At 45.9% G+C, this 16,629-nt stretch overlaps 1 protein-coding gene across 1 annotated transcript in view; it reads left to right on the forward strand.

Moving 5' to 3' along the window:
- crocc2 (ciliary rootlet coiled-coil, rootletin family member 2) overlaps nt 1-15,705 on the forward strand; it is a 328,062-nt gene extending 312,357 nt beyond the window's left edge. Inside the window, exons 34-36 of the mRNA XM_038817133.1 lie at nt 4,903-5,034; nt 12,371-12,550; nt 14,902-15,705. Of these exons, the coding sequence (XP_038673061.1) occupies nt 4,903-5,034; nt 12,371-12,550; nt 14,902-14,985 (396 nt within the window). The 3' untranslated portion in view covers nt 14,986-15,705. The remainder of the gene's footprint in view (nt 1-4,902; nt 5,035-12,370; nt 12,551-14,901) is intronic.
- Nucleotides 15,706-16,629: the final 924 nt, after the last annotated feature.

Consider the following 16,629-nt stretch of genomic DNA (forward strand, 5'->3'; position numbering starts at 1 on the left):
ATGGATTCTTTGGATGAGTTACTAATTAACTTGTTTTTAGTAATGTTGCCTGAGGGACCATTTGCTGTTTATGGGGCTTCTGGGTCTAACTGATCATGGTTGATAGATCTTCAATTTAACATGATTCTTCCATCCTCCCAGCTGCATGTTTCTCACAGGCGTGCCGTTTGCTGCCAGTGGGATTCTCTCTTCCCACTGCATATCAATGGGAAACTTATGGGCGGGGTTTTCGCTGCTCAGCGGGAAAAGATCATCCCATCAGCTGGAGAATTCCGACCAACATCTCCACTGAAAAACAAAGCACAGCCTCGGTACAGCACTCCAGTGTCAACTGGACTACGTGCTCAGGTCCCAGAGTGGGGTTTGAAGCCACAACCTGCTGCCACCGAGCATGTTCCCAAAGCAAGTTGAGACTGCTCGTTCACTGGAAAGCCCATCGTACTCCTTGATTTTGAACTCAGCCTTTTTGACGTTCCGACATCATGAACTTGTCCGCTGCTTCAAAGCCGACTTCCAAAAACCACGTTTTGAGTGTAATAAGGAATGAAGCTGCAAAGCGGCTAAGGTTTTTCATTTCCAGGGCTTGAGCGTAGTCTGCAGTCCGATTGTTAATGAGAATTCTTGTTTACATGCCAACATTAGCATCAGAATCAACTCTTGCTCACACCTGCTGCTTGGCGACATGGTAACTTGGTGGTTATGCTAGGGGGTGAGTAATCCAAGGAAAGTCAAATCAAATCCTCCCCATGGCAGTTTGAAAATTAGACTGCAGTTTAAAACAAAGCTCGGGGAAAAAAGGTTGAAATTTGTCATAAGCGATTGCAAAAACCAAACAGCCTGTATGGGAGGAAAACCTGCTGTCTTTCCCCATTCTAACTTATAGGTGCCTCCAGTCCTAGACCGCTGTGGTGTAGCAAGCTATTCAGTCGTATCAAATTCAGACAATTAGGGTTGGCCAGTAAATGCCAGCCTTGTCAGCGGTACCTAATCTCAAAATGAATGCGAACAAAAATGCACTCTGCCACTATGGGGCAGCACGGTAGCATGGTGGTTAGCATAAATGCTTCACAGCTCCAGGGTCCCAGGTTTGATTCCCGGCTGGGTCACTGTCTGTGTGAAGTCTGCACGTCCTCCCCCTGTGTGCGTGGGTTTCCTCCGGGTGCTCCGGTTTCCTCCCACAGTCCAAAGATGTGCGGGTTAGGTGGATTGGCCATGCTAAACTGCCCGTAGTGTCCTAAAAAAAGTAAGGTTAATGGGGGGGGTTGTTGGGTTACGGGTATAGGGTGGATACGTGGGTTTGAGTAGGGTGATCATGGCTCGGCACAACATTGAGGGCCGAAGGGCCTGTTCTGTGCTGTACTGTTCTATGTTCTATTCCAAAAAAGAACCCCCACCCAAAAGTTACCACACGTGGCCTCGATTCCCTCAGCTCTCTGAATGCAACTCACTGATGAGAATGTAACCTGAGCATGAATGATGCTCTCTTCCTCAATGCTGATGCATTTTGAGGGGGATACTGTAAAGTGAATGAGGGCGCTGTGCTGCTGAACCGCGGAGGGTGTCCCCATGATCTGGACTGCAGCAGAGGTGGGAAACACGTGCAAGCGGTTGCCACAGTGGGTGGATGCTGTTCTTGTGCACCAACAGTGTGGCATTCACATCACTGACCTGTGTAGTCCTTGTAGAGGAATCGGAAAACAAAAGACTGCAGCCAGGAGGGAAAAGTACGTTTCCTTGACTTTTAAACAGGCATCCAAGATTGCACACAACTAACTGGCGTTAGCTCTCCAATGCAAACGGGCAGTGACAGGGACTGCTTCATTAGCCACAGTGCCTCTGGGTTAGACATGGGATCACATAGAAAAGAGCTTGACAACACTCACAAGTGAGATGGCTAATTGGATACCAGAAAGCAGCTGACGCCTATAGATGAAGATGCCACTGTGAACCAGTGTTGGATATGGCAAAGCCTGATTTAGTAAAGGTGATGAGGTTGGCAGTGGTTGACATTTTTGCAAAGGAGGAACAGGTAATCAAGGCTACCCACGTCTAAAGTATGGCAACTAGCTTGGGGTGCGTGTTTATACCTATAGCTCCTATCTGGCAGTTTGTCACTTCCACAAATGCCCAAAACCATAGTAACAAATGGGAGCAAAAGGTCAGAATAAATCCTGTGCTGTAAAATCTGAGCAAAGTACTCCCAGAATCCTGCCCCAGAAAGAGGTGACCAGTTTGTTGATATTGAGAGAAAGCCACCTTCAGACCCAAGGTTACTCCCCAAATCATTGATCTAATTTTCATCTTTTGTGAATCATAGAGAAATAAAGACTGGTGCCATAGCCATGACTGTACACAGTATTGTTCAGCTCTATGTAGAGCTGGTTTAGCTCAGTGGGCTAAACAGCAGGTTTGTGAAGCTGAACAAGGCCAGCAGAGCGGGTTCAATTCCCGTACAAACTGAGAATTCTGAATTCTCCCTTCGTGTACCCAAACAGGCGCCGAAGTGTGGCGACTTGGGGGCTTTTCACAGTAACTTCATTGTAAGGTTACTGTAAGCCTACTTGTGACAATAAAGATTATTTATTTAAGGGTCTGGCACATTTCGGATCAATGTGGGACTGAGCACAGTACTGCCCACACAATGATGTAAGAGAGCACATGACCTGCACCCAGAGTCAGTTGAGTGTTGGACATGGTCGTTACACACTTTGCTGTTTATATTTAAATAGTTCAAAGTCGCTAAAGACTTATAATCAGCCTACAAATGGTTACAAAGACTTACTCAGACCTACTGAACGGTAACCAACCCCCTACAACAGTCCTGAACAGGACAAAGACTAGGGGTGTGATTCTCCGCCCCGCCGCACCAGTTTTCTGGTGCAGCGTGCCCCCCCGCCGACAGCAGGATTCTCTGTCTCCGGAGCGGCGGCGGTTTGAGGCCGGTTTTCTATCCTCCGAAATCGCGTCATGCATCGCGCACCGCGGGCGGTTGGAACGGCATTGGCGTGTCATCGGAAGGCCTTCCCCGATGCTCCGCCTCTGATGGGCCGAGTTCCCGACCGTGCAGTTGACGTGTAGTCTAAGCAGTCGGGAACCCGACGTGGCGGCTGCGGACGGTGACCAGCGCCACCACAGTTGGCCGGGAGCTGTGCTGCTGGCTGGGTGGACTTCCGCGAGGGCTGGGGGGACTGGTGGGGGATGGCCAGGGGGTGGCCAGGGGTTGTCCTGTGGGGGCGTATTTGGCAGATCGGGTCTGCGCACGGCTGGCGCCATACTGTACGGCGCGACCGCTGCAGGCCGTCGCCATGCGTGGCCACGGACCCAGCCATTCTCAGACCGCTTTTAGCACGTGAGCCGGGAGTTTTGCCCAGCGCTGCTGCTAGCCCCTCACCGGTCCCGGACTCGATGAGGGTTCGGTGCCGATTTTGGCGTCGTAAAACGCCACAGTTCCCATGCCGGCGTTGGCACTTAGCCACAAAATCGGAGAATCCAGCCCCATATATTTCTGCTAATACTAAAACAAAAATATGGTAGATGCTGGAAATCTGAAGTAATAACAAAGATTGCTGGAAATACTAAGCAGGTCAGAAAGCATTTGTGGATGGTGAAACCAAGTTAACGGTTCAGGTTGATGTCCCTTCACCAGAACTGGAAAAAGTTAGATACATAATAGGTTTTCTGCTCTTTGCATACTTTAGGTGGGTGAACTTTATGTTGACTTAACTGTGAAAGTGGTCTCCCGTCACAGCATTAGACTTCCACTTGATGTACACAAACTGCTCTAATTGTTCTTCACGGCTGTTGTTCACACTCATACCATGTAACTGGGGCAAGTCTTTGTATTAGTGATAAAATGTGCGTGCTAGAAGGTGTAAAGGTCAAGGCATGCGTCAGGCAGATCCAGTGAGTAGAGACTGGAACTCTGGTCTGAACTCTGTCCAGTGGCTGTGGGTGGTCATCTCCCTTCAGTTTATGGGTTGTGCGCACCCATAAAATCCTCTGGCTGTACATGGGACTGACCAGCCTCTTGGATGGTATAAAGATAGTTTTCAGCATGGAAGGAGCGTTCACGTCGTGGTCTGTCAGGTTGTTAACCAGCCTGCAAATCCTTTCATTACTTCACACTCACATGAAAGAATGTGGAGATAGGAAAACAACAACCTCTCAAATTACTGCCTCAGATAATTACCCTTCCCTTGGCTGTTTCTCAACTCACCAGGGGTGTGAACAACATACTTTGGTGATTGATCCACCCTACTTCATTTGGCACCAGGACAGGTACCTTAGCAGGTGGTGTGTGTTAGTGTTCCAGCTGGCTCAGGAAGCTAACGTGTCAACCTTCAGCTCCCTGCACATCTGTGAAAAAGTACATATTTCACTGCAGTGTTTACCTCTAACGCTACATTGAGGGCTACAGCACCAGACAGCATCTTGCTCAAGAATAAAGCCCCCAACAAGTTCCACCATGCAGTAACGTAGACTGGACTACTGACTGAAGTTCTCTGATAAACTAGGCACAACACGTGATTTGAGTTTTCTCACTGTCTCTTATACTCTGCACCCCCACTCGCAGTGATACACCCTCATTGTGCTCCCTTGTTATTCCTCCTTTCTATAATGCCCACTCACCGGGACACACCCTCAATGTGTTCCTTTAGTACATGCCCCCTCTGCTCACTGTGACCCACCGCCACTCTGACCCCTCAATGTGCTTCCTCATTTCATACTCCTGCTGCTCCCCGTGACCCACCCTGACAATGACCACTCAATGCACTACCTCACTCCATGCCTCCCCTTCACTGTAAAGCACCCTCACTCTGGGCCCTCGGTGCTCGCCTTCAGCCTAAGCTGTGAAGCACCCTCACTGTGCTTTCTCATTGCGAGTAACGTTTGTTGTTCCAGGTGGAGCGAGACAAGTTGAAGTCTGAAGAAGATGCCCTGCGGCTCTCAGCTGAGAAGGGACAGCTGGATCAGTCTCTCAGCGGTGCAGAAATGGATCTCGCAGAAACACAAAGGCAGATTCAGCAGCTGCAGGTCAGCACTAGTTTAAACCAACCACAGGAATTTAATAACCTTAATGGAAGCAATCCTTAAATTCTCTTGCAAATTGCTTGCCATCCATCCTCATTGATTGGCATGAAGTCAGAGACAGGCATATTAGCACCAAACCAGAAATCAAAGCAATTCTTCTCCCTACTGCATCTTTGTCTAACTCCAACCCTCTAACAGTGATCTTCTCCACACACCTTGCTCCCTCCGTTCCTCTAATGTATAAAACAGAGCAGCCGCAACAGCTCACTCAGCCTCTCAAGCCTGCTCTGCCAATCAATTAGTTCATGGCTGATCTGTATCTTAACTGCATTTACCTACCTTGATTCCATATCCCTTAATACCCTAAATTTAACTAAATTAATTCAGGTTTTGACATTTCCAATTTGCCCAACATCCACAATCATTTAAGGGAGCGAGTTCAAGATTTCCACTCCTTATTTTTTGTATTTGCTCAGGAGATGTGAGCATCACTGGCTAAGCCAGCATTAGTTGCCCTTCCTTAATGACCTTGAGAAGGTGAGTTGTCTTGTTGAACTGCTGCAGTCTATGTGGTGTACGTACACCCGCCATGCTTGTTGGGAAAGAATTTCAGGATTTTGACCCAACGACAGTGAAGGAATAACAATATATTTCCAAGACAGGATGGTGTAGGGAATATACAGTGAATGGTAGAACCCTCAAGAGTATTGACAGTCAGAGAGATCTAGATGTACAGGTCCACAGGACACTGAAAACGGCAACACAGGTAGAGAAGGTAGTCAAGAAGGCAAACGGCATGCTTGCCTTCATTGGCCGGGGCATTGAGTATAAAAATTAGCAAGTCATGTTGCAGCTGTATAGAACCTTAGTTAGGCCACACTTGGAGGATAGTGTTCAATTCTAGTCGCCACACTACCAGAAGGATGTGGAGGCTTTAGAGAGGGTGCAGAATAGATTTACCAGGATTTGCCTGGTACGGAGGGCATTAGCTATGATGAGAAGTTGAATAAACTCGGTTTGTTCTCACTGGAATGATGGAAGTTGAGGGGCGACCTGATAGAAGTCTAAAAAATTATGAGGGGCATAGACAGAGTGGATAGTCAGAGACTTTTTCCCAGGGTAGAGGGGTCAATTACTAGGGAGCATAGGTTTAAGGTGCGAGGGGCAAGGTTTAGAGGAGATGTACGAGGCAAGTTTTTTAAACAGAGGGTAATGGGTTGCTGGAACTTGCTGCCGGAGGAGGTGGTGGAAGCAGGGACGATAGTGACGTTTAAGGGGCATCTTGACAAATACATGAATAGGATGGGAATAGAGGGATACGACCCCGGAAGTGTAGAAAATTGTAGTTTAGATGGGCAGCATGGTCGGTGCAGGCTTGGAGGGCCGAAGGGCCTGTTCCTGTACTGTACTTTTCTTTGTTCTTTGTTTGTTCTTTGTGTGTGGGAACTTGTTCCAAAGCATCTGCTGTCCTTGTCCTTCTAGATGGTAGCGGTTTGAAAGGTGTTGAAGAAGGCTTGGTGAGCTGCTGCAGTGCACCTAGTAAATGGTTCACACTGCTGCCATTGTGCATCAGTGGTGGAGGGAGTGGATATTGAACCTGTGGACCGGGTGCCAATCAAGCGGGCTGCTTTGTCCTGGGCAGCGTCGAGCTTCTCGAGTGTTGTTGGAGCTGCACTCATCCAGGCAAAGGGAGAGTATCCCATCGCACTCCTGACCAGGATTCCTAGCCTCTGACCTGCACATGTAGCCACAGTATTTATATGGCTTGTCCAGTTCAGTGGTCAAGAGGCCGAGGGTAGACCATCCACATGGTACTTCTGGCTGAAGGTGGCTGCAAATATATCAGCCTTGTCTTTTACATGCTTTTAATGCTGGGCTTCCCCATCGTTATGGATTCGGATATTTGTAGATCCTCCTCCTCTAATCTCTGCATTCTTCACTGCAGCATTATCAGCTTGCAGTTCAGCAACTTGTCGCCGAAAAAACCCCTCACACATGGAACGACAAGGCTAACTAACAGCAGATGCCATTACATGCCTGACTGCATAAAAATCTAGACCATTATATGCGCCCAAATATAAATAAGCATATTACAGGCAAGATGAATATCCTCAGTCACTGTGACTGAAATGATCAATTACTTTGCCTCTATCAAAAACAGCCCTTTAGAATCTTGAAAGGAGCATTACAAACCAGAGTGGCAATGGATACCATGCTGGCATTGTGTGTTTATAGAATTTACAGTGCAGAAGGAGGCCAATTGGCCCATCGAGTCTCTACCAGCCCTTTCAAAGAGCACCCGACTTCCAACCTACCTCCGTAACCCATAACCCCACCCAATCTTTTTTGGACACTAAGGGAAATTTAGCATGTCCAATCCACCTAACCTGCACATCTTTGGATTGTGGGAGGAAACCAGAGCACCCAGAGGAAACCCATGCAGACATGGGTAGAACGTGCAGACTCCACACTGACAGTGACCCAAGCAGGGAATCGAACCTGGGATCCTGGAGCTGTGAAGCAACAGTGCTAATCACTGTGCTACCATGCTGCCCCGAGGGTGCCTGGGGTGGGATAGGAACTAGGAGCAGGAGTAGGCCATCTGGCCCTTCGCACCTTCTCCGCCATTCAATGAGATCATGGCTGATCTTTTGTGGACTCAGCTCCACTTTCCTGCCCAAACACCATAACCCTTTATTCCTTTATTCTTCAAAAACCGATCTATATTTATCTTGAAAAAATTTAATGAAGGAGCCTCATCTTCTTCACTAGATTCACAACCCTTTGGGTGAAGAAGTTCCTCCTAAACTTAGTCCTAAATCCATTTCCCCTTATTTTCCTTTAGTTCAGCTTTCACCGCCAGTGGAAACAACCTGCGCAACAACATCCTATCTGTTCCCTTCATAATTTTATATGTTTCTATAAGATCCCCCCGCATTCTTCTAAATTCCAACGAGCTCAGTCCCAGTCTACACAACCTCTCCTCGTAATCCAACCACTTCAGCTCTGGGATTAACCTAGTGAATCTCCTCTGCACACCCTCCAGCGCCAGTACGTCCTTTCTCAGGTAAGGAGACCAAAACTGAACACAATACTCCAGGTGTGGCCTCACTAACACCTTTTACAGTTGCAGCATAACCTCCCTAGTCTTAAACTCCATCCCGCTAACAATGAAGGACAAAACTCCATTTGCCTTCTTAATCACCTGACCCACCAAAATTTTGCGACTCATGCGCTAGGACAGCCCCTCTGCACAGCAGCATGTTTTAATATTTTATCATTTAAATAATAATCTCTTTTGCTGTTATTCCTACCAAAATGGATAACCTCACATTTGTCAACACCATATTCCATTTGCTAGACCCTAGCCCATTCACTTAAATTATCACTAGTGCATTTGCAATTTCCCAGGCCATCTCTTTTAGCACTCTGGGATTCATTCTATCAGGGCCAGGAGACTTGTCTACCATTAGCCCCATTAGCTTGCCCATCACTACCTCCTTAGTGATAACAATTATCTCAAGGTTCTCGCCTGTCATAGCCTCATTTCCATCAGTCACTGGCATGTTATTTGTGTCTTCCACTGTGAAGACCGACCCAAAAAACCTGTTTAGTTCCTCAGCCATTTCCTCATCTCCCATTATTAAATCTTCCTTCTCATCCTCTAAAGGACCAATATTTACCTCAGCTACCCTTTTTTGTTTTATATATTTGAGGACATTTTTACTATCTTTTTATATTCTGAGCAAGTTTACTCTCATAATCTATCTTACTCTTCTTTGTAGCTTTTTTAGTAGCTTTCTGTTGCCCCCTGAGGATTTCCCAATCCTCTAGTCTCCCACAATCTTTGCCACTTAGTATGATTTTTCCTTCAATTTGATACTCTCCCTTATTTCCTTAGATATCCATGGTCAATTTTCCCTCTTTCTACTGTCCTTTCTTTTTGTTGGTATAAACTTTTGCTGAGCCCTCTGAAAAATCACTGGAAGGTTCTCCACTGTTCAACTGTTTCACCATAAAGTCTTTCCTCCCAGTCTACCTTAGCCAGCTCTTCTCTCATCCCATTGTAATCTCCTTTGTTCAAGCACAAAACACTCGTGTTTGATTTTAGCTTCTCACCCTCCATCTGTACTTTAAATTCCACCATATTGTGATCACTCCATCCGAGAGGATCCCTAACTATGAGATCTTTAATCAACCCTGTCTCATTACACAGGACCAGATCTAGGACCAGTTGTTCCCTCATAGGTTCCATTATGTACTGTTCTAGGAAACTATCGCAGATACATTCTATAAACTCCTCCTCAAGGCTGCCTTGATTTACCTGGTTAAACCAATCGACATGTAGGTTAAACCAATCGACATGCTGCACAACCTCTCATAAGACATCAGAGCAGAATTAGGCCACTCGGCCCATCGAGTCTACTCCGCCATTCAACCATGGCTGGTTGAATTTTCTCATGCCCATTCTCCTGCCTTCTCCCCATAACCCCTGATCCCCTTATTAATCAAGTACCTATCTATCTCCGTCTTAAAGACACTCAGTGATTTGGCCTTCCCAGCCTTCTGCGATAAAGAGTTCCACAGATTCACCACCCTGTGGCTGAAGAAATTCCTCCTCCTCTCTGTTTTAAAGGATCATACCTTTCGTCTGGGATGGTGTCCTCTGGTTCTAGTTTCTCCTCCAAGAGGAAACATCCTCTCCACGTCCACTCTATCCAGGCCTCGCAGTATCCTGTAAGTTTCAATAAGGTCCCTCCATTTCTAAACTCCAACGAGTACAGACCCAGAATCCTCAACCGTTCCTCATACGACAAGTTCTTCATTCCAGGGATCATTCTTGTGAGCCTCCTCTGGATCCTTTCCAAGGCCAGCACATCCTTTCTTCGAGATGGGGCCCAAAACTGCTCATAATACTCCAAATGGGGTCTGACCAGAGCCTTATACAGCCTCAGAAGTACCTCCCTGGTCTTGTATTCTAGCCCTCTTGACATGAATGCTAACATTGCATTTGCCTTCTTAGCTGCTGACTGAACCTCCACGTTAACCTTAAGAGAATCGTGAACAAGGACTCCCAAGTTCCTTTGGGTTTCTGATTTCCAAAGCATTTCCCCATTTAGAAAATAATCTATGCCTAAGTTCCTCCTTCCAAAGAGCATAACCTTACACTTTTTTATATTGTATTTCATTTGCCACTTCATTGTCCACTCTCCTAGCTAGTCCAAATCCTTCTGCAGCCCCCTTGCTACCTCAATACTACCTGTCCCAATACAGACCTGTGTATCATTTGCAAACTTAGCAGATTCAGTTTCTCCTTCCAGATCATTAATAAATATTGTGAAAAGTTGTGGTCCCAGCACAGACACCTGAAGCATACCACTAGTCACCATCTGCCATCCTGAAAAAGACTCCTTTATCCCCACTCTCTGCCTTCTGCCAGTCAGCCAATCTTCTATCCATGCCAGGATCTTACTCTTAACACCATGGGCTTTTAACTTATTTAACAGTCTCCTCTGCGGCACCTTGTCAAAGGCTTTCTGGAAATCTAAATAAATCACGTTCACTGGTTCTCCTTTGTCTAACTTCCTTGTTACATCCACAAAGAACTCTAACTCTCCATTACCATCCACTCTGTCTTTCCGAATAGTCTGATACCCTTGGATATTTAACTCCCAGTCGTGACCATCCTTTAACCATGTTTCAATAATGGCCACTAAATCATAGTCATTCACGATGATTTGCACCATCAACTCATTTACCTTATCCCGAATACTACGAGCATTCAGGTAAAGTACCCTTATGTTGGCTTTTATATCTCCGTTTTGAATCTTAACACCTCTATCAGTAACCTCTCCTGAGTTGTTTTTCCTTTTAACCTTTCTCCTAATTTTCCTTATCGTAGACCCCATATCTTCATATAATAACCTGCTGCATTGTATTCCATTTATGTTTTTACTTCCCGTTTTATTCCTTTTAGTATTACTGGACCTAGTGCATTCCATGCCTCCACTACTCTCTGGGTAAAGAACCTACCTCTGACATCCCCCTATATTTTCCACCATTCACCTTAAATTTATGTCCTCTTGTAATGGTTTGTTCCACCCGGGGAAAAAGTCTCTGACTGTCTACTCTATCTATTCCCCTGATCATCTTATAAACCTAAAATTTATAAAGGTTTAAAACTAAAGGGATAATTTTGAATGGATAGTCAAACCTCAGTGAAGTATTAGTCCTGTCGTAACTGTAGATTAGTGCCTGGGGACATCCTGTGGCTATGAAAGTTGCTATATAAACATTCCCGTACCGGCCTCCCCGAACAGGCGCTGGAATGTGGCAACTAGGGGCTTTTCACAGTAACTTCATTGAAACCTACTTGTGACAATAAGTGATTATTATTATTAAATCCTTTATTTCTTTCTTCATTAAATGTGACTGAATAAAGAAGCTCAGAGTAATACCTGGGAGCTCTGTTGAGCTACCGTCGGAGATGTTTCAATATCTTTGGAGTCTTTCCTCCCTCAGAGGAGATCCTGAATTGAAAGTCCCATTGTTGCCCTTCGTGTGATCATTCCAAATGTCTTTCACTATCTTAGAGGAAGCAAAAAACAATTTCAGGTTGATGTTTACATTAAACACGTGTGGAAAGGATGTTGGTAACTATGCATCAATAGGATAAATTTTGCTGTTGGAAGAGAGCTTTGCTGCAGGGAGAGCCTAATAGTAAAAGGTGTTTTTAAATGGAAGTCATCTTTGATCCTTTGCTTTGTAAATGTATCTTCTCATGGGACTAGCAGTGCAGTTATCCCAGCTGATTGGGAGCCATGTCAGCCATGGCTCAGTTCATTGCACTCCCACCCCTCAGCTAGAAGATTGTTGGTTCAAGCCCCACTTCAGGAATTGAGCACAAAAATGACGGTTGACTCTCCAAAACAGCACTGAGGGAGTGCTGCACTGTTGGAGGTGTCTATTGGATGAGATGAAAACCCATTTACCCTCCGCAGTGCATGTAAAAGATCCTATAGTATTATTTTGAAGTTATCTCCAGTTTCCTGGCCAATATCTATCCCCCAAACAACACTACAAAAGCAGATTATTATTCATTATCACTGCTGTTTCTGGAGGCTTGCTGTGCACAAATTGGCTGCTGCAATTTCCTGTATAACCATGTTAACCACATTTCAGAAGTAACTGGTTGAGATGCACCTTTGTAGTCATGAAAGGAGCAATATAAATGTAAGTCTTCCTTTTACAATGGACTAAAGCATGGTCTGTCTGGCCATCAACGCATATCTTAGGATGCTTTGCACATTCACATAGGGACTGTCTTCCTTCCTGACAGGGTCTGACAGCTGAGATGGAGCGGAGCCACGGCCAGAGACTGATTGAGCTGACGGCCCGTCACCATCAAGAGCTAGAGAAGGAAACCGAGCGCCTGCGGAATGCACACCAGCAGGCGGAGAGGACACTGGAGGCCAGGGAACGTGCCCATAGGCAGCGTGTGAAAGGGCTGGAGGAACAGGTATGTGCTGTGCGGTCTGGTTTACTCTTCAAAGCAAAACGCTGACAAGAAACTGTAGCAGTTTGTCTTCTCCTCAGTGGCACAAGACTTGAATGCTCAGAAATAAGGGGATTTAGCTGAGGTTTAAAGTTATGAAAAGAACAGGTAAGATAAACACAGACACATATTTCCATTGACAGGTATATTAAAGACAAGAGGTCAAGATCACAAGATAAGAACAAGGTACACAAAGCGGTGAGATTAGAGGCTGTTGATTCACACAAAGACTCATTGGAATGTGAAATGTTTTGCTACAAGTGACAGGCATTCCAGTATGAGAAAGATATTAAATAATTACTGAAACAAGAGCATAAAAGGGAAAATGGGAAAAGCAATAAAGTAACCCCACTTTATTGGAGAATGGAAAGTGAGCGGGACTGCCTGACATTATAGCCCCTGAAATGGGCCTAAAGTCAGTGGGGATGAGATGGGCCAAGTGGCCCCCTCTTGCATTCCGTGAATCTAAAAGGGCATTTTCCACATAACTTCCTGCTCTCTCTTCCAAGAAATATGTATTTGAATATTCAAGTTTGCTCCTGGCTGGGATCAGTTCTTTTTAAACTGAAATCTGCTGTTATTTGAGAAAACATTTAGCCTCGAATTAAGTTGAGTGATTGTGTGTTGTATCTGCAGCAATCGGGACACTGCAGTTGGCACTCGTGACCCTGGCTCAGAATTGGAGATGTTGGCGAGAATTATTCAGCATTCCCATTCCTGATTACTGTACAGTGCCGTTATGCTGAACGGTCTTTGTGTGATTCCAAGTGAGAACAAGATCAGGCATAACTGTGACACCATCTCCAGTCTCAATGTTAAAGCCATACAAATGGGGATCTGGGGAAGGTAAAGGGCAGGAGCAAACATTCAGGGGCCAAGCCTTCAACAAGGGCCAGCTGTTATAGCAAAAGTATCTGTGAGTGGGGTGGGTCCTGTGGAAATGTGCAAAGCAATAGAATTTAATGTTGAAAGTTGAAAGCAGAGTTTCCATAAGACCATAAGACATAGGAGCAGAATTAGGCCATTCAGCCCAGCGAGTCTGCTCCGCCATTCAATCATGGCTGATATTTTTCTCATCCCCCTTCTCCCCAAAACCCCTGATCCCCTTATTAATCAAGAACCTATCTAGCTCTATCTTAAAGACACTCAGAGATTTGGCGTCCACAGTCTTCTGCGGCAAAGAGTTCCACAGATTCACCACCCTCTGGCTGAAGAAATTCCTCCTCATCTCTGTTTTAAAGGATCATCCCTTTAGTCTGGGATGGTGTCCTCTGGTTCTAGTTTTTCCTCCAAGTGGAAACATCCTCTCCACGTCCACTCTATCCAGGCCTCGCAGTATCCTGTAAGTTTCAATAAGATCCCCCCTCATTTCTAAACTCCAACGTTCAGACCCAGAGTCCTCAACCGTTCCTCATACGACAAGCTCTTCATTCCAGGGATCATTCTTGTGAACCTCTCTGGACCCTTTCCATGGCCAGCACATCCTTCTTTAGATATGGGGCCTAAAACTGCTCACAATTCTCCAAATGGGGTCTTACCAGAGTCTTATACAGCCTCAGAAGTACATCTCTGGTCTTGTATTCTAGTCGTCTCGACACGAATGCTAACATTGCATTTGCCTTCCTAACTGCTGACTAAACCTGAACGTTAGCCTTAAGAGAATCATGAACAAGGACTCCCAAGTCCCTTTGTGCTTCTGATTTCCTAAGAGTTTCCTTGAATCCGTTTATTCTGTTTTCCATATAATTCCTGCAGTCTATATGGAGACCATTCAGCCCAACGAGTCTGCACCGACCCTCTGATAGAGCACCCTACCTAGGTCCATTCACTTGCCCTATCTCTGTAACCCCACCTGAACTGCACATCCATGGACATTAAGGGACAACTTATCATGGCCAATCCACCTAACCTGCACATCTTTGGATTGTGGGAGGAATTCAGAGCACCCGGAGGAAACCCACACGGACATGGGGGGAAGGTACAAACTCCACACAAACAGTCACCCGAGGCCGGAATCGGGACTGGATCGCTGGAGCTGTGAGGCGGCAGTGCTAACCACTGTGCCACCATGCTGCCTGTTTAGAGCAGCCAAGTCCAAAGGTTGTCATAGCAACAGGACTTCAACGAGCCAGAGAACTGAGATTGAAGCTGAGCCCTAAACTATCAAAAGGTGTTCTGGTTTTATGAATCACTGGCCCTTTAGTCAAACGGGAAGAGTCAAAGTGAATTCACATAGAGAACCTATTCAAAGTATATTGCTGTGGTGCTGCGTTAAACCAACTCACCAGGGTTACTTAAATGTTTTGCTTGTTTAGGTGGCCACCCTGCAGGAGCAATTGGATCAGGAGATGAGGAGAAGACAGGCCTACATTGCTCAAATGCTCAGGTCAGGCAAGTAGCAACGTGGGCCGGAACACACGCCTTCAGCCTGCGCAGGTCGAGCCAGTGGACAGTTGTGAGCTTGCTGGATGTAAGATTAAGAATTCACACCACAAAGCTTCTAGCTCAATGAGAGCTAGGTGACCGTTCTCCAGAAAACGACATCTTGTGAAACCTTTAATTTGCATTTCAACATATACCAAGTGATTGACCCGACAGAACCCTTCCCCAACCAACACTAAACGTACAGCAATGTGTAAGGGAGCAATCCTTATACTGGGATGGATGCAGTAATTAATCATAGGGTCGTGCCGACCCCCTCCATTTGTTCCAGCCCACCTCGTTTGAATACCAGCATGATTTCCAAACCTCACAGCAACTGGAAAGGTTACTGCTCATTACATATAACTTAAATACTGTGAAAAGACCAATATCTTAGAATTCCCAAATTGAGAACTGTCTGAAACCTCCCTCAACACTTCTGGTCTCTGCCTCTGAACGGCTGGAGACTCTAGGTTCTTGACCACAGCATTTTACATCTCATAGAATAGAATCACAAACCCTCACCCTACAGTGCCAAAGGAGGCCCTTTGACCCTTCGAGCCTGCACTTTCCAAAAAAGCACCGTACTCAGGCCCATTCACCCGCCCTATCCCCATAACCGCGTAACCCCAGCTAACCTATTGGGCACTAAAGGGCACATTAGCGTGGCCAGTCCACCTAAACTGCACATCTTTGGACTGTGGAAGGAAACCAGAGCACCTGGAGGAAACCCACCCAGACACGGAGAGAAAGTGCGAACTGCACACAGACAGTCACCCAATGTTGGAATCGACCTGGGTCCCTGGCGCTGTGAGGCAGCAGGTCTCAACACTATGCCACCATGATGCCCTAACTAACCTTGTAATGCAATGGAATTTAAAGAGGAAGGGATGTTTCAGGAGAATATATAATAATATATCCAATAGGAGTGTACCATTCCTAAACTTTATGTCGACCCTCAATTTTGATCTTTGATAGTCTGCCTTGCTACTGTCATTATTGAGAGCCTCCCCACCTGTCGCAGAGCAACTTAATTGGAAGTTACCTGCTGGAATTTTGGATCGCGTCGATTGTCATGGGATCCATTGCAACCATGGTGAGGGCTGGTTTCTCCTCATCTTCAGTCACCGTGACCTCTGGACTTGTATAGCTCAGGTGGAATGTCCAGGCCAATTGGAAATTGGGAAATCGGTAACATAGTGGTATTGACACTGGGCTAATAACCCAGAGACCCAGGGTAATGGTCTGGAGACCTGGGTTTGAAATTTGAATTCAATTAAAATCTGGAATGAAAAGTCTAACGACCTTGAAACCATTGTCGATTATCGTAAAAACCCTTCTGGTTCACTAATGTCTTTTAGGGATATAATCTGCCTTCCTTACCTGGTCTGACCTTCATGTGACTCCAGACCCACAACAATGTAGTTGATTCCTAACTACCCCCTAATTAGGGATGGACATTAAATCCTGGCCTAGTCGGCGATGCCCACTTCCCATTAAAAAAAAATACACATCACAGCTCCTGTCAGGGGGCCAGCAAAGAGGGGTACATCAGGCACACCTTGTGCAATAACCCACCAGTGACTGCACTTGTTTCAGCTCCTTCATACCGGAGGAGGGCA

The sequence above is a fragment of the Scyliorhinus canicula genome, chromosome 13 (genome assembly GCF_902713615.1).
Source record: "Scyliorhinus canicula chromosome 13, sScyCan1.1, whole genome shotgun sequence".
NCBI lineage: Eukaryota > Metazoa > Chordata > Chondrichthyes > Carcharhiniformes > Scyliorhinidae > Scyliorhinus > Scyliorhinus canicula.